Below are 26,041 nucleotides of genomic sequence, written 5' to 3'. Positions count from 1 at the left end.
AACCAAAGTGGAATTGACTTGAGGGCAGGGGAGCCGATACCTGAGCATGGGGAGCTCCCTCTGCCCTTCTTCAGAATTTGGGCTTCTGCCATTATGCCCACCCTCCTCCTCATTGCTGCCCTGAAATATCTGAGGCAACGAAGTTACCTCGAGGGAGGAAGAGGGTGAATAGTAATCGTTATGCGGGAGGGCCCTGCCCTGAATTCCCCCTCTTCGGCTGCCCATTCGCGGCCTTGCCCGCGGCATTGCTGCACTCTGAGCTTCAACAGCGACAAGAACTAACACCAGCGCCAAGAACCAACACCAGCGCCAAGAACCAACCCCAGCGCCAAGACCCAACACCAGCGGCAAGAACCAACACCAGCGCCAAGAATCAACACCAGGCTCGCAAACCGGCGGAACACCCCTCAGATCCTCATTCCCATTTCCGTCTGAGCGGAGCAGGGTCTCATTGCTATGCTCACACATCTCCTTCTGCCGAGCCAGCTTGCTCAGTTTAAAACGCATCACAGCGACGAAGTCCAGCTTCCTCCCTCGAGCCGAGTAGACAGGCATTAATGCCTTCATTCTCCCGCATTCAAGCGGGTTAATACCCCGCTGCGCGTGGTACCGCCGGACGCCGTAGGCATGCCACCTGCCCACGTGATGGCGCGTGCCATTCCCATGTCCCTTATGCACCCGCATCCGGGATGATGAAATCCTTCTTCGCCAGAGAGATGCAGTCATTGTTGAGCTTGTCATCTTCTGAGTTATCCAGTGAGCCTACAAAGTAAGGAATACACTGGGAAGCACCTTGGTTGGCTAATCTATCAGCCACCTTGTTCGCTGTTCTTCGTACGTGCTTGAACGTTATACTTTGGGGAGTTTGTAGCTTTTCCTCCATAGATTCCAACCTGCTTAATAGTCTCCAGCTTGTGGCGACCTTGACCGCGGGCGTACCTGCCTGGATTCTTTGGGCAGCACTGATAAGGATTAAGGAGTCTCCTTCTACTTCCAAAGGGAAGTAATTATTCTGCTCTGCAAGGCATAAGCCTCTCCATAAGCCTTCTAATTCAGCTACATTATTCGTATCTTTACCCAACGAGCCATAGAAGATCTGAATTATTTCCCCTGTGTGATTTCGGAAGAGTCCTCCATAACCTGCGAGCCCCGGATTACCTTTGGCTGCCCCATCGAAGTTTAACTTGAAGGTGGCATAAGCTGGAGGGGACCAGCTAGAAGGAGAGGCGCTGCTGTTAGAGGAACGGGTGCCTTCTTTCTTTATCGCTGAGAGGTTTATGTTCCAAGCCTTCAGGATCCGGCATTCTAAAGGGGAGTCTGGCATATCCGCATCTGTCCAGGATTTGAGGGCCAGAGTTTCTTGCAGCTGTTTGTTGAGGATTAACCATAAGGCTTCAGTGGGCCGGGAAGAGTTGTTGAAGATTCTGTGGTTTCTTTCTTTCCAAAGAATCCAGTATATGAATCCTGGTAAGAGTCTCCACAGAGAGTTGAGAAGCTGACTCTTGAAAGGGGAGGGAGCCCAATTCCTTAAGTTTTCGGCTATGTCTTCTGTTCTGGCCTCTGATCTCATGTTGCAGCTCTCAACTTTCCTCCATATTTGCTCAGCGAGCGGGCAGGTTTCCATGAGATGTCCGATTGTCTCAGAGTTAATGTTGCAATTCGGGCATCTTGAAGGCCCCACGAATCCACGCTTTATCAGGTTGTCCCAAGTGAGTATTCTTCTTTTACTGAGCAGCCATAAGAAAGTGGAGATTTTGGGCCAAATTCCTGGTTGCCAGATCTTTTCCCAGATCTGGTCCTTGTTGAGCTGGTCTCCAGTGTATCTGAGCTGATGGGCTTCTTTAGTAGTAAATGTGCCTTTATGCTGATGGCCCCATCTGAGGCGATCCTGTAGAGTGGAGTATCGAATTTTCCTGAATGATAATTCTCGCTCTATGTCCTCATATGTCTCTCCTTGCCAATTACTTTGCCAGAGATTGGCTTTCTTCCAGGTTCTGAAGTCGGTGTTTGCAGAATGTTGCCAAAATTGATTGACTTGAGTGAGGTGTGCTTGCTGCATCTGCTCTTGCCAGAGAGGCTTGTGAAAAACTGTGGCTAGCTTGGGGAGCTGCTGCCACGAGTCCTCCCAAAATCTTGTTGTAGTGCCAGAGTGAATCTCCCAGAAGCTATGCTCTTGAATGAATTTGCTGTGAGGTTTGGCTGCGTTCCATATAGGTGATCCCTGAGTAGTGGAGTTGATTCTGATTAAATCATTCCATTGACTGCCTGGTGCATATTTTGCTTGCCATAGTTTGGCCCATGGTACGTTGGGCTTAGTGATCCAATTCCACCACATGCGAGCACCCATATTATTGTTGCTCTGTAAAGGGTCTCGTAGTCCCAGGCCCCCTTCAGATTTGGGTTTGCAGACATCTTGCCAGTTTACGAGCGCCCATTTTCTGTTCAGGCCAGTAGACCCCCAGAGGAAGTTTCGCTGGAGATTGCGGATAGATTTAAGAACCCATTTAGGTGCGGCCAATAGAGAAAAGAGGTACAATGGCATGGCTTGAAGGACCGATTTGATCAGGACAAGCCTGCTGGCAATATTGAGAGCTCGGAAGGTCCAAAGGGAGAGTTTGGATTCAAGCTTATCTAGAAGAGACTGCCAGGAGGAATGTTTGATAGCTGCAGCAGCCAGGGGTGCCCCTAAGTAGGTCGACGGAAGCTTGGAAATAGTAAACTGCAAAATTCGAGCTATGTTCCTTTGAGTGGAGAGGGGGGTATTAAAGAAATATAGCTGAGATTTCGACGCATTGATGGAGGTACCTGAAGCTTTGGAAAATATAGAGAGCAGAGACTTGAAGACAGAGGCTTCTTGCGAGGATGGGTGGCCAAAGAGCATGGTGTCGTCAACAAATTGTTGGTGGGATTGGGGAGGAAGGCCATGAACAGAGATGCCTTTGAGCATTTGAGTAGAGACGGCTGCCTTTAACAATCTGCCTAGCCCTTCTGCCATAAGAACAAAGAGGAAAGGCGACAAGGGGTCCCCTTGTCTTATGCCCCTTGAAGGCCGAAAAGGATGAGAAGGAGAACCATTTAACAGAACAGAAAAGCTTGGAGAGGAGATCAAATTGTAGACCCATCTTGTCCAAGTATGACTGAAGCCAAAAGCTATAAGCACTTTTTGAATATAGTTCCAACTGAGCTTGTCAAATGCTTTGGATAGATCTAGTTTTAGAAGCATACCTGGCTTTTTTAGTATCTTGAGAGAGTGAATCACCTCATTTGATAAGACGATGCCATCCATGATCTGCCTCCCTTCAACATAACCTGTTTGTTCCGGTGAAATGAGTAAGGGTAGGAGAGGTTTGAGCCGATTTGCGATGACCTTAGAGATAAGCTTGTATATGACATTGCATAAAGCAATGGGTCTAAAGCTTTCAGGCTTGCTTGGTTCCGCACATTTGGGAACTAGTGCGATGAAGGTGGTATTGAGGGCTGGAAGAATCCAGTGCATGCTTCTTGATTCTTCCACCAGCTCCCATACCTCTTCTTTGATTAACTCCCAGAATTCATGGTAGAAATTGGCAGTAAAGCCGTCTGGCCCCGGGGCTTTGCCATCCTTGAGCTGGTTCATTGCTTCTTCAATTTCTTTCAGGGATGTGGGCTGAAGTAATTTGTTGTTGTGCTCATCTGTTATTATTCTGGGAATATGCTGTGTGATGGCTCTAATTTCTGCGTCCCTGTTTCCTTCCGGCTCTTTAAGGATGTCTTGAAAGTAATGTATTAATTCCTTTTCCATGTCTTCGTGGGCTTCGACTCGCTCTCCTTGTTGGTTGTTGATGAATGTGATGTTGTTATACATGCGCCTTTGAAGAGCTGTTCTATGAAAAAAATTTGTATTCTTTTCGCCCTCTTTTAGCCAGCTGATTCGTGATTTCTGTCGCCAAAGTATTTCTTCTTGCTTTCTCCGTTCTTCTAATCGATTCCAGAGGATTTGCTCTTGTTGGGATTGCTCCTCCGTGCGTCCTTCTTTGATGATATCTTGCTGTAGTGCTTCCATTTGCTTCTCCAACCTTTGTCGATCCTCATGAATGTTGCCAAATTGAGTTTTGTTCCAATTCTTGAGTACTTGCTTTAGGTTTTTCAACTTTTGCTGGAATTGAAACATTTTGGCTCCTTCTGATGGCCTGTAAGACTTCCATGCCTCCTCTACTATCTGCCTGAACTTTGCGTTTGTGAACCAAAATGCTTCAAAGCGGAAGGGCCTATTGCATCTTGTACCGGGCCGAGACCAATGAAGCACGATGGGCCAGTGGTCCGAACCTCCGTGGGGCAGAATTGATGCATTGAAGTCTCCTCCTAGATGGATTGCGTTGTCTGAGAGGAGGAACCTGTCAAGCCGAGAGGCAATATGATTGGCCCCACTGCGCTTGTTGGTCCAGGTGAAAATCCCATTGGTGGTTGGAATATCCATTAAGTGGTTGTCCTGTATAAAGTCTCTGAGTCCTTTGCTATCGTTTTCTAATCTTGTTCTTCCCCCTGTTTTCTCCTCCAGTGACTGAATGATGTTGAAATCGCCTCCACTAATCCAGAGCGGGAACTGTCTGTGCTCATTTAAACTGGAGATCGTGTTTAGCAGATCTAATTTCTGCTGAATGCTTTGCGGAAAGTAAACATTGGAAAGGTGCCCGTGGATGTTTGTTCCAATGAGATGAAAGGAGGCTTGAATGAGAAAATGGGTGGCGTGGAAGTCGTAAAGATTGAGTATCTGTGGATTCCACAGAATAGCTAAACCACCCGAAGCCCCTGAAGAGTCTACTGACATTGAGCTACTACCAGCCCAGATCTTGTTTCTTACTTTGTCCATGGCTATTGTGCTATTTTTGGTTTCTTGAAGAAAAACTATAGAGGGTTTTTCTTGTTGTATCAAGTTCTTGATCATCCTAATTTTTGAGGGGCTGTTGAGTCCTCTCACATTCCAGGAGATGAGCTTCATGGTAAATGGGATGAAGGTTTGTAAAACTTGGTCAGCTTAGGGAATCTTCCTGATTCCATAAGCAATTCCCCTACTGCAATGGTCCTCTGCAAGTCAGTTTTGCGCCCCCTCTTCTTGGTTTCTTTGAGACTCTTTTTGATATCCCATGGACTTCCTCCCTGTATGCCTAGATGTTTGTTGTGCTGTACCTTGGCTAGGACTCCTTCCAGCCGCTCTATTTGCCAGGGAGGAATAGTATTGTATTCCTTTTGCTTGCAGGCTGCTTCAAGTTTTAAGATGTCTATTCCTTCGAGGATGATGTTCTCCGGATCCTGTTCCATGTTGCTAGGGGCATTTTGTTCATCTTCCGCTATGGTGTTTTGTAAGCTTAGTGCTAATGCTGCATCCATATCCATGTCGGATGCCAGTTGCTTGGGATCTAATTTTGATTTCCCTTTGCCAGCGGATGAATCACTGGGATCGGTTACTGCCTTTGGAATATCTTCAGAAGGTGAGAGGGGAGATTGAACAGCGCTGGGTTTAACTGAAGGCTTAGGAGCTTGGGGATTAAGGGATGAAGATGGCTGAGAGTCAGAGTCGAAAGGCTCTCCACTGGAAGGATCTTGGTTGGCAAGAGGCGAAAACTTGTTCCGAGAGTCTAATCTGGTAGGGATATCAGGGGCAGCCTGATTCTTCTTAGTATGCCGGCGGCGGTTGGGGATGATGGTGAAGCCTTCTGAGTCAGTCTGAGTTTCTGATGTAAAGGCTTTGGTTTGCTGATTAAGAGGGCAGTCCCTAAACAGGTGTCCATGAGCATGGCACTTGCGGCAGCGAAAAGGGATGTGTTCATAATCAAGGGTTTGTTCCCATTCAAAATCTTCGTGAAAGAGACTTACCGATTCTGCCAGTGTCTTGGCAAGGTGCATCTTGACGCAGATCCGTGCATAGGAAGTATATTTGCGCTTCTTTGTTTCCTCAGCAACTTTGATGAAGGTTCCCAATCTGTTTCCAATGTCTGCAAGCGTTTCTTCCTTCCAATATTCCACAGGGAGCCCGTACATTCTGATCCAAACTGGAGCCCAGCTGAAATCTTCTTTGTTCGGGTCAAATCGTGGCTTCCATTCTGTGAGGTACAGTCCTGATGAGTTGAAAAAGTATGGGCCTCCCTCAAATACCTTGGTTTTGTCCTCCAGGCAGTTAAATATGGCTGTGAAGAAGCCTTTTGGACCCAGTTGCAGTGTGACTTGTCCCTTTGGTTTCCACTTTGATTCGATCCAGCCATTCAGGGCTCTTTCTGTCGGCCAGAAGCCCAAGAATTTGCCTATCAGTGCATGGTCCTGCATGTACTGTATTTCGCCATTGATTCGGTGACTAGGCAGTTCTATCCTGATGCGCTCTGTCGACTTGGGAATACATGTAGCCGAGGTCGCCTTTGGCTGTGACGAAGAGGCGTTTTGGCCCTTTTCATTTGCTGGGTCTGTGGCTGCAGTCTGATCTGCAGGAATCTCCTGATCGCTGGTCTTCGGTCCTTCTTGCTCTTTTTCACGATTTGTGTCAGGAGGAGTCAGCGGCATGCTATTCTTTTTTCCACCGGCGGTAGAGTCATTCGAAGGAGGGGGGGCAGAGCCCGCCCCTCCTGCAGGCGGTACCATGGAAAGCCTTCAGTAAAGGACTGGCGGCTTGACGAGCTCTGTCAAGAACGAGCAGGTAGTAGGGTTCAGAAATGGCGGCAGGTACTCAGGCATCCGTAGGGTTGTATAACTCGAGACTGCATCCTGTTATCATTGGGGTACATATAGGTTTAGAATCTTCCATGCCATACTTTTTCAAGATCTGTTTGAGATATTTGGTTTATGAAAGAAAGATACCATCTTTATTTTGTTGAACTTGTAGGCCAAGAAAATAGGTAAGTTCACCAAGCAAGGACATTTCAAATTCTTGCTACATTACTCATGCAAAATTCTGACTCGTGGATTCTTCATTGCTACCAAAAATGATATCATCAACATAGACAACAATAATTAGAAATTTATTAGTGTCAATATTTGTATATAGATTGCTATCTGTTGAACCTTTTGAAAAACCTTTTGGTGTATATATTTTTCAAGACAGTAATACCAAGCCCTTGGAGCTTGTTTCAGACTGTAGAGAGCCTTTTTGAGTCTGCATACAAGTTTTGTGTCATTTCCAAGAATGAATCCTTCTAGTTGTTCAATATAAACTTCTTCTTCTAAATCTCCATTAAGGAAAGTAGATTTTACATCCATTTGGTATAATTTGAATTTCTAAAAGCTAGAAAGAGCAAGAAACATCCTTATGGCTTCAAGTCTGGCAATAGGTGCAAAAATTTCTTAAAAATATATACCTTCTTGCTGTGCATTCCCTTTACAAACAAGTCTGGCCTTGTTCTGATGACTTCTCCATTTTCATTCACCTTGTTTTTGAATATCCATTTAGTTCCTATGATATTTTTATCATGAGGTCTAGGAACTAATTCCCAAGTATTATTCTTTTCAATTTGCTCAAGTTCTTCATTCATGGCCTTGACCCAACATTCATCTTCTCATGCTTCATTTACACTTTGAGGTTCGATGGAGTATAGTAATGCTAGATAGCTTGAGTTTTCTGTAATGGTTCTTCTTGTCTGTACACCTACCTCTTTTTCCCCTAAAATTTGAGTTTCTAGATGATTTTTCTGAACATACCTGAACAGAGTCTTTTCTTCTACCATTATCTATTCTTCTGGTTCTTCATTGGTTTCTTCTTTAATATCATCGTGATTTGATGTGGGAAAATACTCCCCATATTATTCATCGTCATATTCTTTTATTTTGTTTGTTTTGTTTTTTTGCATGCTTCATCAACTACAAAATCAATACTTTCAACAATTTTTTCAACAATTTTATTATAACATTTATATCCTTTACTTCAAGAAGAGTAACTAAGAAGAATACCTTCATCTTCTCTGGGCTCAAACTTACCAAGTTTTCCATCAGTCCTTTTGATATAACATTTGCTTCCAAAAAATTTAAAGTATTTTATAGTAGGAGTCTTACCATACCAAAGTTCATGTGGAGTTTAAGTGCTATTTACCCGAACATTTGCTTGGTTAAGAATAGTTACAGTAGTGAATGCAGCTTCACCCTAGAAGGTTGCAGGAGTTCCATATTCATCTAGCATAGCTCGAGCCATTTGTTGAATAGTTCTGTTCATTCTTTCTAGCACTCCATTTTGTTGAGGATTCCTTACAATGGAGAATTTCCTTTTTATTCCATGTTGCTCACAAAAGTCAAAGAATTCATCCAAGGTAAATTCCCCTCCTCGATCTGATCTAAGGCATTTGATTTTTCGATCTGATTCATTTTCAACCAAAGCTTTGAAGGATTGGAAAATTTCAAATGCTTCATCTTTATGTTTTAGAAGACCTATCCAACACATTCTGGAAAAATAATCAATGAAAAAAATACGGTATTCTTCTCCACGAGGTGACTTTTTCCTTAATGGTCCACATAAATCAGTATGAACAATTTCAAGAGGTTTACTAGCTGACCCTTCCTTTTCAATGAAGTGAGCACTGGTTTGCTTACCGAATTGACATGGTTTTCATATTGTATTTTCAGGGATGCTGATATTTGGAAGATCACGAATAACCTTGAATTTGCATGCTTTTCTTATTTGAGAGAAGCTTAGATGTCCCAATCTTCTATGCCATAGCCAGTTTCATCATTTTTTCTTAGATAACATTGTCTTTGTCATCCCTTGAATATATATAAGTTGTTTGGATTTATTGTACCTTTGATCACGGTCTCCCCTGTATCAAGTTCATTAACAACACATCTGTTTGATTGAAACACCACTTCATTTCCTTGATCACACATTTGACTAACACTCAACAGGTTATTCTTTAAATCATCTACATACATAACACTTCCAGCTTTAACCTTTTTTTTAAAGAAAACAGATCCTCTACCTTAATGACGACAGGAGTGATGTTTCCAAATGAAACATTCTTTTCCTTTTCTAAGGCATTATATGAGTGAAGTTTTTCTTTGTCACCTATCATGTGCTTTGAGCATCCACTTTCGATGTGCCACCGATTTTCCTGTCCTTCTGCATACAAGGCTATACCACATCTTTCTGGTTGAGATTCTTTCCTTCTCCATGTTTTGGGATTTAATGAAGTTTTCTCCTTTTGAGATGATTGCCGAAATTTGTTCCTGCATTCAAGTTCTTCATGACCAAAGTTGTTACAAATTGAGCATTCTATTTCATTTTCAATAAGAGAAAATTTATTATACGAACCTTTCTTGACCCCTGTTACATTCCTTTGATTTCGTGCTTCTCTAGTAATAATGGTTTTGTAAGCAACACATTGAGCAGCTTTGTTTCCAAAATTATGACAAGAAAAACATTTCCCATTAAAGAAGTCCCTGCGACTATTGAATCTATTGACCTGGTGATTGTAGTTTCTATTGATATTGATCTTTGGAGAAAATTGAGTATGAATTACCTGAGATTGGTTGTGGCTTATATTCATCCTTAGCATTAATTGAGTCTAATTTACCTGGTTATCTGCTTTATGCCTTTGTTCATGATTGTCATACTGTTCACTAGTCTTTGCTGCATCAAGATGGCTTTTAGTGGAGGTTGATGGCTTCTGTGATTGAGATGCTTCTTCATTATATCCAAGACCTGTCTTTATCATAGGAGAATGCTACGCTTTGATAATTTCATCTAAATTTTATGATCCTTTAGAAAATCTAAGATTGAGAGATTTTGTTTTCTCAAGATCCTTTCTTATACACACAATTTCACATTCTAGTTTTTCATTGTGTTTTTCCTTTTCTACAAGTTGGTATGTCAAGGTATCTATAATCATATTCTTTTCTTCTAAACATATTTTGAGTTTAGAAATTTCTTCATGAAGGTTGTCTTCTTCTAAAGCATCCCAAAAATGATCATCTTCATAAGCCATAAGAAGCCTATAGTCATTACTATTTTCATCTTCATCACTATTTGATAAACCATCACTATCTTCATGAGTATAGTAACTTCTTTTATTTACAACTTGTTTTCTATTCCAATTTCATATTCCTTCCCTTTTTCGTGTTTATCTTTATGAGGACATTTGGCAGCATAACGACCAACTCTGCCACAGGCAAAGCATTTGAAAGGTAACTTACCTCTAAATCTTCCGGAACCCCGTTGAAGCTTCTTGACAAAGTTTACCTCATCTTCTTCTTCTGAAATATGTCCTGATTCATTGTGTTTTTCCTTTCGTTTTGTCAAAACTTTAAATGCAGCTTCTCTCATATCTGATGGACCTCCTTTTCTCATCTCGAAGGTAGTTAAGATTCTGTGAAGTTGTGTCATAGTGATAGTTTGCAGATCTTGTTTTTCTTCTATGGAAGACACTTTTGATTCAAATTTAGCAGACAAGGATCTCAAAACTTTCTCAACTAAGGTAAATTCCTTTATATCTTCACCCAAATTATTCATACAATTAACAACCTCATTTATATGTAAGAAGTAACTAGCTATACTTTCATCACTGTGCATCTTAAGAGTTTCATACTGAATTCTAAGAGTTTGAAGTTTAGCACATTTTACCTGAGAGTCTCCTTCGTAGCTTAGAATGGTTTTGTCCCATATTTCTTTGGCTGATTTGAGCTGCATGACGTTGACAAATTTTACTATGATAGAATTCCCAATAAGGTATTGACAACCTTGGCATTGGTTTCATATTGCTTCTTGCTTGCCATATGTGTAGGAATTGCTATTGGAAATGTATATCCTCCTTCCACAATTTCCTAGGCATTTGTTCCAAGTGATTAAAGATAGGATGTGGTTCTTATTTTCCAATAAACAAAGTTTCTCCCATCAAAGATTGGCGGTCTGATGAATCCCATGCTTTCTTGATTACTCATGATGATGGATCTCCCTTCAAGCGATCAAGCTTCTTCTGAAGGACCTGCTCTAATACCGATTGTTGGAAATAATACTGAGAGGGGGGTGAATCAGTATTATCATATCAATAATTCAATTTCCCAAACAAACTTGTATACGCTACTTCATCTAAGTGAACTAGCATGTATACACGACCGTACTTAAAGCAACTATCGTATATGCAGAGAACTTTTGATTTACCCAATTTCTCATGTATTGAACTTTAACCAATATATTAGAGATTTATTAGATAGTGCATTAAAATAAGAATAAAGCATCACACATAAGAAACACACATGAACACCATGATATAAGGTGGAAACCCAATGTGCGTGAAAAACACCTGCTGCTATCGTCTGTGTCTTCTTTTAATAATAAGAAAATCTATTTACAATATTGTATTGGTGTAGACTCATACCAATACACAAACTTCTACCTACAGAAGGCTACAACCTTCTCTCATTCTCCAGCTTCTACTGGAAGGGAGCTACAACCCCCTAGCTCTTGTACTAGCCAATATGTTTACTACTATGTAGGTGCCAACCTATAGAAGGCTACGACCTTCTTTCTTCCTCCAGGGACCACGTTTGATAAATTTTCAGACTGGATCCATTAACAACATCATAACTACAATTCAATCAAAAAATACATCTACATCAACCAATCACTAAGACTCAATCATCACTTTCTGAATCAACCACAACCAAATCAATCAATCATTTTGAAAACCCATCGTTAAATCACAATCAATATGATCATTCAGAATACTATCACCAAAATACAGTAACCAGAACCCAGAACTCTGCAATAGCAAACAAAAATAACTGAAACATACTTTATAAGGTATATGCTACTTCCATGTCTCCAACATGCGTGTATACGCGCTTTTCTCAAAGACAACCAGCATATGCATCTGCAAATGTTAATTCATAATTTTGCAGCTATTCCAGATTTTAGTTATACCCAGATCATAACATTTACAGAATAATACATGCATCAGTATTCAGATCTAGACTATACTTGATCAAACCACATAAAGATAATTCATTTCAATCCTTAAGATTCTGATCCATCATTAAATATAATCCTTCATCAACTGCTAAGGTTCATCCTTGGTTCAGATCAAGCACAACACCATAAGCCAATAACCTGCATACTAGATCTCACAGTTCATCAGATATTTGATACTTGCACACCTGCCCTAATGATCTTCTCCTGATTATATAGTTTTAGGCCTTTCTCAATACCATGGACCAAAACCACTTAGGACCAATACCTTGGACCAAATACTTAGGGTCAATACCTCAGACCAAATACCTTGGACCAATACCTTGGATCAAAATATCTTGGACCAAATACCTCGGACCAAAAACTTATTTTTCCAAGGTATACGTAGTTTTCCTTCTCTGAAAGTGCATGTGTATGTATACGCTACTTGTGTTTAGTGAACTCGCACGTATACGTAGCATGGTCAAGGTGAACCTGCGTATACCTCTCTTTCTTCATTCTTTGTAGTCTGATCTGTAATTCTTTGTTGTTGACATGCTGCACTATGATCTTTCATCTGAGTGAGTTTCCATCAAGGACAACAGCGGTATCATAATGCCAACAAGATCATGTATCTAAGAGAAGATCTTGAAAAATCAGATAGGTGGAATGAAGAACTACATCAAGCATTTGAAGAAAAAGAAAATGGGCTGAAAGATGAGATTCTCAAATTAAAGGAGAAAGTGGAAGAAGGAAAAAGGGTTTAAGAAGTTATGAAGAATCAATATCTGGAAAAGGAAAAGCAATATCAAGTTGAGTTAAACATCCTAAAAGGTAAATTAGAAGAAAAAGATAAACATTTACGATTTCAAGAAAGTACTAAGATTTTGGATAATATTCTTAGTAGTCAAAGGTCTCCCACCATCAAATCGGCTCTTGGTTTTCATGAAACTATTGAAGAATAATCTAGTTCACAAGATGAGGCAAGGAATTTAAAGCGTAACACTGAAAAATGTAAGATAAGAATAAAACCTGTTCAACGACCAAGGGAAGTGAATGTTCAAAGAAAATCCTTTACTCCTAATTATAGAAATGTTAATAGATTATCTCTTCTAATCAACAACGTTGAATGCTATATATGTCATAATTATGGACACATTGTAGCCAATCGCAAAAGTATATTTTCTCAAGATAATAACTGCCTCACAAAAAGATCATCAACTTGCGGGTACTTTAAGGGATATTGTTTTGCTTGCAAATTTTTGGTCATAAAGCCATTGATTGCAAAACAAATAATATGATTCCTATACTCATGTAAGATTTTATGCTTGTAACAAGTTTGGGCATGTAGAAAAGAAATGTAGGAACAAGTCGATGGATTGCCAAAGACAACATGGTAAGAAATGAGATAAGAATATTGATGTTAGAAGAACTGAAAAATATGGATCCAACAACATTTATCATAATAATCAGAAAGAAGAAGAATATATAAGGTGTGGTCTTTCTCTTTGGTCATTTAAAGAAGAAGATGAATGGTACATAGATAGCAAATGCTCTCATCATTTGACTGGAGATAAGAGTAAGATGGAGTCTCTCAAGAAAAAACAATATGGTAAAGTTATTCTTGGAACTAATGTTCCAACAAAAGTTCTGGGAAAGGGTAAAGCTGGAATTAATAAACATAGATGAGCAGTTGATGCTTTATTAGTTCAAGTGCGAAAGAAGAATATTTTGAGTGTAGGTTAAATGGTAGATAAAAGAAATATAATTGTGTTTACATCAACCAAGTGCAAGGTTATGGATGAAGAGACTAGAAAAGTCATAGCAAGAGGATATAGAAACCTAGGAAAATTACATGTGCTTGAAGAACGAAATTCTCGTAGATATGAGGAGGATCTAGACTCAGAGTAAAAGGTGATGGTGCCATTGCAGTCCATTATTCTTAAAAGAATACTTGCAATGGTGACTGTAGAAGTGATGTGAGATACATGACCTCATAATAATAGAGGATTATTATCAAGTCCGCAATTGCAACAATCTCATGGGGAGAAATACATGTTCTATCTTAATGATGATACCTATGATTTTTTTGATATTCATGTTTCTTGTACTACTAACAATGCATCCTATGTCGTAACAGGGAATAAGTACATAAATACAGGCTTAGGGGGAGTTGAAGTTGTGATCTCTCAATATTTCACTTTCTGTATGCTGATCAAATGAAGACAAGTTGCATATATACACAAGTTCTGATTTGATCAGTCACGTATATTTTGACATGATGAAGAAATAGTGAGATAGACTCAGGAAAATGCTATGATATGCTTCTGCCAATCATTATTTGGTTTCATGTTCTGATGGTTGATGGTTACAATCTATTGATCCTATTTAGAAGTGATTTTGGCTTTTTTAAGTTGTTGATGCCCTAATGGATAAATGATTGATGAAGATACTTTGATGTTCTTACTAATATATGAGATGATATGATCATATCTGACAGTGAAAAAATGACATAGTTTCAGGGGGAGCATTTGTTATGCTTCTAATAATTCATTGTTGGAATTATGTTTGCTTTAGAATTCCTTGGTACATAATGATATTATCAATGATGATGTTGATTATGTTGTTGAAGTTCTTGAATGATGATGCATGGGTTTCTAACTATGGTTGAGGCTTATCAGTTGTGGAAAGAACATGGAGATCTTGTTATCTCATTTTATGATTATAATTTTGCTATCACGAATGAAGCCTATGGGATGAATTATGATGTTTGATTGAGTTGCATATTCGTGAAATAACTCTTGATGAAGTGGTGTTAGTGTGATATTTTTTCTTGCATGAAGAAAATGGTGTTATTGTAGAACTTCATATGAGACATGGCATACTTAGTCACAGGTTGATAGTATTAAAACTACATTGTCTTCTCTTGCAAATTGATGATGAAAATGTGTAGGTTTCGGTTGACAGATACTTATGGTACATATCTTACATAGTATATGATGGTTGCTGAAGACTATCTTGGTCGTGTTACCTCACTATAGAGGTATTTGGTCTCTGTTATAAATGTCATATCGATCATTTGATGTAAAGTTAATGTAAAGACCTATGATGTAATCATTGTAAAATTCAGTCATGTATGGACTATTGTGGTCAAGTATTTTTGGGCATATGATGTAATTTGTAACCCCACTGTGCTTTGGTGGTTGATGTCATAATGAAGTCAAATATGTAAACACACTATGATTAGGTGATTGATGTAAGTTTGAGTCCTTGGTGATAGGAAAATTCATATCGACTAAGTCAAAGAGTCATGTACTTCATTGTACATCCTTCAAAAATTTCAGCATGTTCTCAAGGGGAGCATGGTCAATATTCAGTGTTCATATTCAGTAGTTGAACAACACTCAAGAGAGTATCCTTAATTCAACATTGGTCAACCCTTTTCCCATGATGTCAAAGAGGGAGAGTAACTTGGTGTTTGAAAAGATTGCTGCTTAGTTCGATGTGTCTTACAAGTATCTATATGTTGTGGTGACCAAACATGAAAGTGGTTTCCATCAAGTCCAAAGGGGGGTATTGTTGGCATTATGACTAATGAATTGTCCTTGGTGAAAACCTACTTGATGAAGATGTAACAGGATGTGTCTACATGTGAAAGAAAATGATTACCAGTTCAAAGATAGAAGAATTATAAAGATGAAGTTTGAAGAAGTATACATAGGTTTGGTGAATAAAAGTTGAGTATATGCAGGTTCTATGAAGCAAAGTCATGTACACACTTAGGTTTTGTGAAGAAGAGTAGAGTATATGCAGGTTCTATAAATAAAATCTGTGTGCATACATGGGTATGGAGAAGAATATGCGTGTGCATATTCCGTACCATGGTATTCCAAATACCAAGGATCTTTCCCATGGTATTCATCTATGGTATTGATCCCAACAACGTTTATTTGATCCCATCCAAGAATACCATTGACACTAGTATGTTTTTGACTTGTGGTATTGGATAACGGCTAAGCTATATAAGGAGATGAAGATCAAAGTGCTTATGTGTGCAAGTGATGAATATTTCATGAATAGTTAGATTTGAAGAAAGTATGCATGTAATGGGGCTATTAATGACTTGCTTGATCTGAAACTATGATTTCACTTGGGAATTTGATTATGGATTAGATCCAATAGATTTGAAATGAAAATTTTGATTATGGGTTGATTTGATCAGTGATGATAGTTTCTTAACGTGTGATTTTTCTTTGTATACTGAGATCTCGGTATGTCTAAAGTATTTCTATACAACGAAGGTTTGTGTCTGTAATTGCATATCTATACGAGGGTTTGATAACCTAAAAGGCACGTACACACATGGGTTTAATACTGGTAAGTCATGTATATATTCATATCTATACACACATTTTCTTCCTGAAAAGCACGTATACACGTGGAAGTGTTTTGAGGAAAGCGTGTATATAAGATAGGGTTTTGTTGAAAAATATGTCTAGTTAGTCTAACCAATCTTGCTATGTTTATGTTATCTGTCAATGAAGTCTTACTTGATGATCTAGGCTTAAGAATGAATTTTGATTAAGGATTAACTGGTTGAATAATGATTAAGCTACTAGTTGTTTGTGATTGAAAATCAATGATAGTTTTGTGATTATTTCATAATGATGTAGTGGATATGTGTATGATTCAATGTTTATTTCAATGTGACAGTGGTTCAATTTCAGGGTTCAATGTTTTGATATCTATACATAAGTATTCTTAAAGGAAATCGTGTATACACGTGGGTTTGCTATAGTAAATTAGCATATATATTATGATCGCTTATTGATTAGGGATTTCAGTTGATTTAGTTAGTTGATACAACATTTAGGTTTATTATTATTACTCTTGTTAGAGCAATCTAATTGCTTTGGTTGTTTCATAATAAGTTAATTGATATGGGTTTCATTTGTTTCAGTGATTGGTTTATTCAGTTGGATCAGAGATTGGTTGTTATAGTTGATGATTGAGTGATTTATTGCAGTGATCAATTTTCAATTTTGATGAAATGATGATAGTGGGTCCAGTCTAAAAATTTGATGAAACATGGCCTACAATTTTGATGTTTTGTAGCAGGTGGATCCAATATGAAAATTTATGAAACATGGTCCATGGAGGTGTTGAGGGTTACACCCTTCAGTGATAGAGTTGAAGCTTACTTTCAGTGGTATTTGGTAAATATGATCAGGGGGTTGGAACTCCCTTCTAGTGTGTGCAGGTAAATGAGATTAGGGGGTTAGAGCTCCCTTCCAGTGGGTGTTGGAGAACGAGAGAAGGTTGTAGCCTTCTGTAGGTGGGTTCCTATGTGCTGGTATAAGTCTACGAAAAATACAAGATTGTAAGGAGCTTTTAATTATAATAAAAAGAAGACATATACGATATCAGGGGTGGTTTTTTACCACATTTTGTTTCCACCTAAAAAATCCGAGTGTTGATGTGTTTCTTATGTTTGATGGTTCACTATAATATTACTTCAAATGGTGGTTGTTTAATTAATTTTTAATGACGTATTGATACACTAAATCAAGTTAAACATATGGTGAATTAACTAAAAAGTAATCTTACTAGATATACGCTAGTTCTTTGCATAACAATTGCGTACAAAAACCTGGATATCAAATTGAAAAGTTTAATGATTTTTAAATACTGATTCACCCCCCCCCAACTCCTCTTAGTATTTTTCCCAACACTTAATCCAACGATGAAGTGATCCAAGAAACCACTAAGTGTCCAAGAGTGAGAGAGAGAGAATAGAGAGAGAGCTCCAAAACTAAACTAAACAAAAGCCATGTACTGATCCTGATAAGACTTTTTATTAATTAGGTCTCTGTTTTCTTGATTTTCCATTATTTTCCTTCATTTTACTCCTCACGTGAAACTTGTGACCTTTCAACTTCATTTTGTCCTAATTTCCATTAGTTTCATAAATAAATTGCCAAATAATTCCATTTTGTCTTTACAAAGCCTTTTCCATTTCCTTTTCCAATTTCCTTATCTATAATAAACCAAATGAACACCCACACTAGGATGTCTTTCCCAATATTCATCTTGGAATAAGTGTCCCATAACTATGGTTATTATTTTTCCTTTATTAACTTTTATTACATCGAATTTTCACTAGGGATGTTACAAAACCCTCCCCCTTGGGGGAACACCATCCTTGGTGTTTAATGACACCTACAACCAACAAAACTATTGAAATAAAAACATACTACCTATGGAGCTTTATAACTTAGCTCTATGAAACATTTACAATGATCAACCTGCTAAGAAGCAAACCAACATGATAACCATAATGACGTGACACCCATACTGCTTATTGGAGTTTTATAACACAACTCATGGTGGTACTTACATCCATATACATATGTAAATATACTAAAAACATCATACCAAACATATACCAAAAACATATATCATGGAAATTCACTTAAACAATGAATAGAGAAGGATACATAGCCTGCATCTGATGAACCATCTCCCATTTGGCTTAATCAGGCCCAAAGTTCTTCCACTGTACTTTAACCTGCTCGACTGCTCGGTTACGGAGCATGAGCATATTTCTCTACAGTTCGAGATGGAATTATCCTTCTGGATCCACTTGCAATATAGACCATTCAATCACATGATCAACATATTTAACATACTTCTTAAGCAATGACAGATGAAAACATCATGGACTTTCACTCTCAGACGCAGTGCAAGTCAATAGGCTACTGGTCTCATCCTTTCAAGTATATTGAAAGGTCCACAAAACCGAGGTGCCACCTTGGCACATGATCCTATCTACAAGGATCCCTTATTTGGCCTAATGCGTAAGTAAACATGTTAACACCGAAAAATTGTACACCTATTAGTATAGTCCATAAGACACAAAAAGTGTCCAACAGAATGCATAGGTGAACATTTTCTAGCCGAATACATTATGAAGTTCAAAAAAGAAAAGTTCTCCTAAGGTCCAAAGTTTATAAAGGAAAAAAAATTAAGGTCACACATCTATTTCTTTGATAAATGCATGCATGTAGAATAACCTCCAAAAGCCACCCCGTTGTAGAAAAGGATGACTCAACGATTCGGGACCACCCTACACACTTGGGGCTGATTCTCTAACATGACTTATGTGCAGTATAGTTGGATTTGAGTCGCCTTGGAGATATGAATACCTCGATGGAATCATCTTGTCCTACTCATGTGTCTTTATCATATATGTACCAAGAGGGGGAATAACGATTCAAAACATTTCTATATAAACTAGCCAAGGGAGAACCAAAAGATGAGACATTGCTATGCTAGCCAAATCGCTGTTTGAGCAAACCACCATTGCATTGTTGAAGCCAAATAAGGGAAGAACACTAACATGTTCGTCATATTGCTTCTAAGAAACCCATAATCTTAGTGAGAGAAGAGAAATCCACCATTAGACATTCTTCACACTTCTTTGAGAGAGAGGAGAAACTTGTAAACAGATCGAGGAAAGAAACCCCCTTGCTGAGGATTTTTTAGCCCCATAGCTCAAAGAATTCTTTGCAAGTGTCTAAGATTCATCTATTGTATTCAACCTCTACCACCAACAATCGATAAGGGGAGATTTTTCCATATATTATTTATTTGTTTGCTCCATTTGAGCATTGTCTTATTCAAGTACCTCTTTGTTTAGATTATGTTTATGTATGCATTGTTTCCTCTATTTACAATGTTGTGTTTATTTAATTATGTCCACTAACAACACCAATTTTGACTGTGATACTTTGCAGGGAACAATCAACTTCTAAGGGGGTGTTTTTTGGTACACTTGTGCTCCAAAAATAGTACAACATGAATGGTGGCCATACTACTCACTTTTCTTTAATTTAAAGATTGTTTTTCCAAGAACTCCTCTTTTCTCAACCATCCTACAAGATGTTCTATACCTCTCTCGATTTTTTACACACCCCCAGGTCTTGTTCTAAGCCTACAAAAGTGAAAAATTTTCTTTTATTTCTCACCCGCGTGCCTTTTTCTCCTACAGACATGTGCGTGCATCTATGTTCACAAAAAATGCGCGATCAACAGAAAGGAAAAACAACCTTGTATTATCCTTTTTTCTATGGTGATTGGCAGCCTTTAGTGAATTTTCTTCATGTCTGCATTCACTATTTTGATGTTTAATATCCATGGTTTCTTTACTAACCTTAATTGGTGAAGAATTATATTATTTTTTATTTTTCATTTGCGAATACCCACATAGCTTATTTAGGGAGAAAAGTAAGTGGCCAAATTCGACATATGTTTTCCAAACAATTTTGCTTAAATATTCTGCAAATCACATAGCTTAATTAATAAATAAGTAAGTGGCCCATGATCCACAAATATTACTACTAACGAAAGAAATTTTTTGGGACTAGGAGCAAATGTTACTAGAGAAAGTAAGTAATCTCTACTTCCCTTGCGTATCTCAAACAAACTTGGGATTGCATATGAAAACCTTCTCAAAAACATTTTAATTTCCATCTCCATTATTAAACTCCATATAGTTTAACAAGAAAAAAGTAAGTGGCCCATAATCCACAAATATATTTCTTTCTTCCATGCAAGGAACAACCAACACTTAGGGTAATTAGAAGGATATTTAAAAGGATCATCACATATATGCATATTATAACACTTTGTATGTTCACTTGCATCAAACACTAAGACTTCATATGCTTTGTACTCAATGGTCATCCAGTTTTCAAAGCTCTAGGTACTTAGTCTATTTTAGCTTTCAAAATCACTCCATAAGTGAATTAAGACTTTTAAAAAAAAACCATAACTTGAACCAATTAAATTTCCCCAAAGGGGCCACCAAAAAATTTATAGTACATGTTAGGAACATTAAGGGTAGGCATCCCATAAGCAGCCATGGTCATGCTACACCATTTAACCATAGTCATTGATTTTTTAGGGAACTTAAAATCCTCCAATCATCCCACGAAAAATAATACCCAATCATGGTAGAGATTCGATTCAAAGGGGGTTCGGATTAGGTCTAGTGCATGCAGTACTCTTTGGGGCTACCTTACCCATATAGTGCTCAATATTGGTATCTGACTACCAAGAAGCTACAGAATCAAATGCTCACATGGGACGAAGATACTTAGTGACCAAATCTAGGGCATACTTTCCCTAAAGGTGATGGTGCGGGCATCACTTGAGCATCATTACCATTACCTTCGTTGGTTCTTCGGCTTCTAGAAGGCATCACCAGTTCTTTCGAGATGTTTCCCAAGGGCCCATCAGAAGATACCTTCATAAGGCCCAATTAATTACATTATGGACAAGGAAATTTAGTCTACATAGGACTTTTTATCATACGCAACAAAAAAAAATATTTTTCATGTTTTCTTGATCACATAGTTTAAATTAAAGGAAAATAAAACATTTATATTTTTGCTTTTTTTTTTATGTATGTGATCCAATTGAATTAATATTTATCTCCTTCCCTCACCACACATAAAGTAGCACACACTCTAAATCGACACAATAGGGGACCCCATGGCTCCCCATCGATCAAGACATTTTCTAAACCTCCCCCCATTACCGGGAGGTGTGCCAGGATTCCCACCATTTAGGTGTAGAGGACGTCACTCAACCAACATTATTGGGTCTTCCTTTATTGATGCATCTTTTCTTAGAACTCGTCCTCAAGAAAGTACATCCTTCACCACTCCATAAGGATGCCCATGTGCTACCCCCTTTGGAAGCGCACACACCTCTCCTCTGAACACTCCCTAAGATACCCATCAAGGTATTTCTCCCGAGACATCTCAGCAGAGGACTCTATTGCATATAACTATACAAAATAATTTTAAGATGGTAGGTAATGCACAGATCCCATTCTTAGCTTCGCTAAACCTACTGGATTTAAGCAAGCTAACCAACGACCTGACTACCCATAGCCAAAATTGTCTAGCTATGCCCACCAAACTCCCTTTGAACATTCCAAAGTTCAAGGGAAAATACGGTGAAGAACCAGGAAACCATGTAATGACATTTCACATATGGTGTTCGTCTAATAGTATCACAAAAGATACTATTAGATTATGACTATTTCAACAAAGCTTAACTGAGCCTGTCATGAAATTTTATGTGGACCAGCCCCCTGCATCACACGGGACCTTCCGCTCATTAGCTACTTCTTTCCTCGCCTTCTTCTAACTCCTAGTCCACTACAATTCATGTCTGGAATTCCTCACCAACTTCAAACAAACACCCGCTACTCACATCTCAAACCATCTCCATGAATGGCAAGAATGTCGTAGCCTATGTAATACCCATTTTGAAGATAATTTCCTGTTCGACATATTCTTGAGATCCATCACATATGAAATCTCTAAAGACATGGAAAATTCATCCTTACAAACCGAGGAATAAGCCATTAGTAAAGCCCAATAGTTGGAGCTTATCTATACCTAGTCTAGGTACATTTATCATGTGCTCCCAAATGCCCCGCACTTGAAAAATTATAAAGAGATCGCAGATGCATCCAATGTTGTTGATTGCTCAATTGTGTCCCTAACCAAAAAGAATCACAACAATAACTACCAAAACCCTGGGTATTCCTTTAATGGCCAAGAATTTGATGCTACGCAAAATGCACCACCATTGCAACATATAGGGTACTATAATAGTCAACCAACACCTATGCAGAACATAGTCAATAGGGTTAACCAATACCAAGCCCTGCAAGGAGGCTCGTATCTCCCTCCTCAGGGGAACCAATAATCCTCTAGGAATACGGACATGACATCCACTCCCCTAAGTCTGTACATTAACCAGGGACAAGGAAACCAATATTCTCCTTTTCAAGCACAACAACAGAGCATCCCACCAACACAAAATAATGCACATGTGAATCTATTTCAACCTTCTCTCACTTCAAAGCAATAATCAAAGGAACAACTGAATTTAGTTAACCCTTCCAACACTACTAAGAAAAAACCAAAAAGTAAGCTAAAGGGAGAACTCGAGTCGGGGGGCAACAATCAGTAGCAACCCCTAAGGGCACCAGGAAGGGACAACCCCAACTAGAATCAAAACTAAGGAAAAACCAACAATAACTCACATAAACAAAGCAAGAGCACAAGTTTGTGGACTAATCATGCATGCTTTTCTGTGGGGAATATGGTCATTATAACCACCACTGTCCTCAACTTCCTGATTTAAAAATGATACAAGAGAGTAGGGGGCAAGGTGATAGAAAAGATACAGTGATGTTGGATCCCTTCCACCATCAAGGAGTCAATAACACTCAACAACAAACTCCCAAACCTCATCCATCTAGAGGGAACCTCCATAACATTCCTAATCATCATATTTTCATGAAAGTGGAAGATATCCTCTTACAAACAAGGAATTGAAGTTATGAATCTCCCCCAGAGCCCAATTCATCCACATTAGCTACAACAATACCTACAAGGTCATTAATCATCCCTTGACCTTTTGTAGAATCCATTCCTAAAATGGTCAAAGGACCCTTACAGTGCACAAGACACAACTCGAAATCAGCTCATAGCGATAGCATAGTCGATGACCTAGAACAATCACCATCATCTATGTTAGCGTTAGAAGTCCTTTAAACATTCCCAACCCAGCGGAAATCCTTACTTTTCGCTCTAGGCACAATCGACCCATCTGATTCCTGCCTAATGGTATTTGACTTGGATAAAGCTACTCCATGACTACCCTCAACCGTCAGTTTCCAAATCCCTATCTGAGTCCAAAATACCAACATCCGTAGTTGCATTATCGATGAAGGGGCTTCCATGTGCATCATGTTCAAATCGGTTTAGCAGAAATTAGGATCCCATCAAATTAAACCTTCTGGCATAATGCTTAGAGAATACGACAGATGCCCTTCAACTCCCGACTATTTATACTCTAGCGTGCCAATTAAGTTAGCTAGAAAAACTTTGTTAATAGACATTGAAGTACTAGATTCCCAATTGGAATACAAAATCCTACTAGGCCGAACTTATATGTATGAAATTCTTGTTGTCGCCTCATCGGTGTTCATAATAATGATGTTCCCTTGTAATGGAAAGATCATTACTATTGATCAAGTCACATACTATGAGAAGGCAACCTTACCCACACCAGATGACGTGTTTCCCTTAGTCTCATCCTCCCATGAGGTGATCACTACTTACACTGAGCTCAACCTCAGCTAGTTTAAGCCATCAAATCTCCTAGGAACGCTCCTAGGAGACTCTCCAGTAAGATAAGAGTTTGTCCCAAATACTGGAGCACCGGTGTGCATGATGACTTCATAAAACACCACCCAAAACCCATAACCAGTTCCACACACCATACCCCCTGCAAATAAGAATGTAATTACTTTACCTCCTTTCATTACACAAAACCCATTTTTATGCCCCCCACCTTTCTTTGTCTCGCACCAAGCCATGGAAACCCTTACATTACCAAATATGGCTCTCACAACACTAGTTTGGTATCTAGTCCCCATGACCATGTTGGCTGAGATAGGACACATTCTGGTAGGAAAAATGCCTGTACGTTCATTTCAGGAAACCACCCTTACTCCGAATTGTTCTGCACCTTTGCCAACTGGGGCCAATAGAAAGTCTAAATAAAATGGTAAAATAGGAGAACCCCCAAACTCCTCCAGGGCTCTGCAACCCTATGTGTTATGTGAAGAATTCGGGCACCACACCACATATGCCCCAAATTAGATGTGTTAAAAACTCTCTTGAATGCCCCCAAAAAATCGGAAACTACAACTCCACCAAAAAAAGCAAAAATTGTGCCTTTTCATAACAAAAAAATACGCACCAACCATGTGTGCACTATATGTGAAAAACATGGGCACTATACTCATCATTGTGCTTGTTAGCCTCCTGTTGCAACAGGTGTTCATTTTTCGTGATTGACATTTTTACATGCCAAATATGTCATACTTTGCAGGCTACAGTGTTCCATATTTCCACAAGATGCCATGAAGGGTGCTAGTCCAAATGCCACTGCTGTATTCCAATTTTGATGAATTGTTCCAGTTTTGAAAAGTTTTTAAAGGGAGGTCCAAACAGTCTAATCTTGGTCTCCCTAGGTTTCAATTTCCTGTTTTAGAATATAGAGAATGATAATTCAAATAGTTTAATCTTGGCAGATCTGTAGATAGGTAGAGAATCAAAGGAGCCCAACTGCCTAATCTAGGTCCCTGGCAGAAATAAGTGTAGACTTAGATAGGAGAACAAAAAAAAGAAAAATTGTAAAGCTGGGTCTGCAAGTCTAAGTGCACCCAAACCAAAAAGAAGAAAAAATGTTAGGTGAGTAGGCTGGGTAGGTAGCTATGAGGTGGCAGAATGATGATTTACGATCAATTTTGTGTTACAAAGTGTTTTATCTTTTCAGATCACAGTTATCAGGTGGTTTTCATCTAGAGGAGCTCAAGCTAGACATCACTAACTCCCCTTTCTTCTAATTCCCCAAATCACTCACTAATTTCCCCAAAGAGGTAAAGATCTGCTTGATTCCTCTTAGTTTCATCATTTTCCATGTCATTCGTCTTAGTGAAGATCTGCCTCACTCAAGGATTCTTTATTTCTCATCTATGAGTCACTTTTCCCTCGAAAATTAGCCTAAGGTCTCCCACCTTAGCGCCTGCTTATCATCTCCATATTAACTACTAACTCTAGTATATAACTCCCTATCAGTTTTCCCCTTCCCCTACTAAAACTATGTATATAAAACTTCCCTATGTAAATATCCCCTCCCTGGCAATATAGCCATATTTCTTCTTAGTCAGGGAAAAAGCAATCTATCTGGGGTTGTTTTTAGCCCATCCGTGTCATAGCAGGAGTTAGATGACACCTGGTCATGCTAACAACCTCTCCCCTAGCCCTAAAACCCTCAAAAAACCCATATTTCGCCCCTATCCCTAAGTCCCAAGTGTAAATATATTAACCCGCGCTCATTAAACCCATAAACCCGTTTTCCTAAGTCTAAACCCCCATCAGTGTGCGTATTAAAACGAGAATATTCCCCAGATCCCCTCCCTTATACCTCCGTCATTTCACATTTGCCGCCAACCGTTAGATCGCCTGCCCCACAGATCTACGGTGGGCGGGCCTT

General features: G+C 39.0%; 1 protein-coding gene across 1 annotated transcript; it reads right to left on the bottom strand.

Annotated features, from left to right (window-relative positions):
- Positions 1 to 670: 670 nt before the first annotated feature.
- On the bottom strand, positions 671 to 4,849 carry LOC149163355 (uncharacterized). The gene has a single exon (XM_089429100.1). The coding sequence runs from the start codon at positions 4,847 to 4,849 to the stop codon at positions 671 to 673; it is 4,179 nt and encodes a 1,392-aa protein (XP_089285226.1).
- Between the last annotated feature and the right edge of the window lie 21,192 nt (positions 4,850 to 26,041).

The sequence above is a fragment of the Pinus tabuliformis genome, chromosome 5_1 (assembly GCF_031772625.1).
Source record: "Pinus tabuliformis cultivar Carrire ecotype Pingquan chromosome 5_1, CPIR1, whole genome shotgun sequence".
Taxonomy (NCBI): Eukaryota; Viridiplantae; Streptophyta; class Pinopsida; order Pinales; family Pinaceae; genus Pinus; species Pinus tabuliformis.
The sequence above is the reverse complement of the archived record's forward strand: the minus strand, read 5'-3'. Positions and strand labels throughout refer to the sequence as shown.

Bases quoted from the DNA above. Each gene is read 5' to 3' on its own strand.
- LOC149163355 (XM_089429100.1), bottom strand. From the start codon at position 4,849: ATGGACAAAGTAAGAAACAAGATCTGGGCTGGTAGTAGCTCAATGTCA.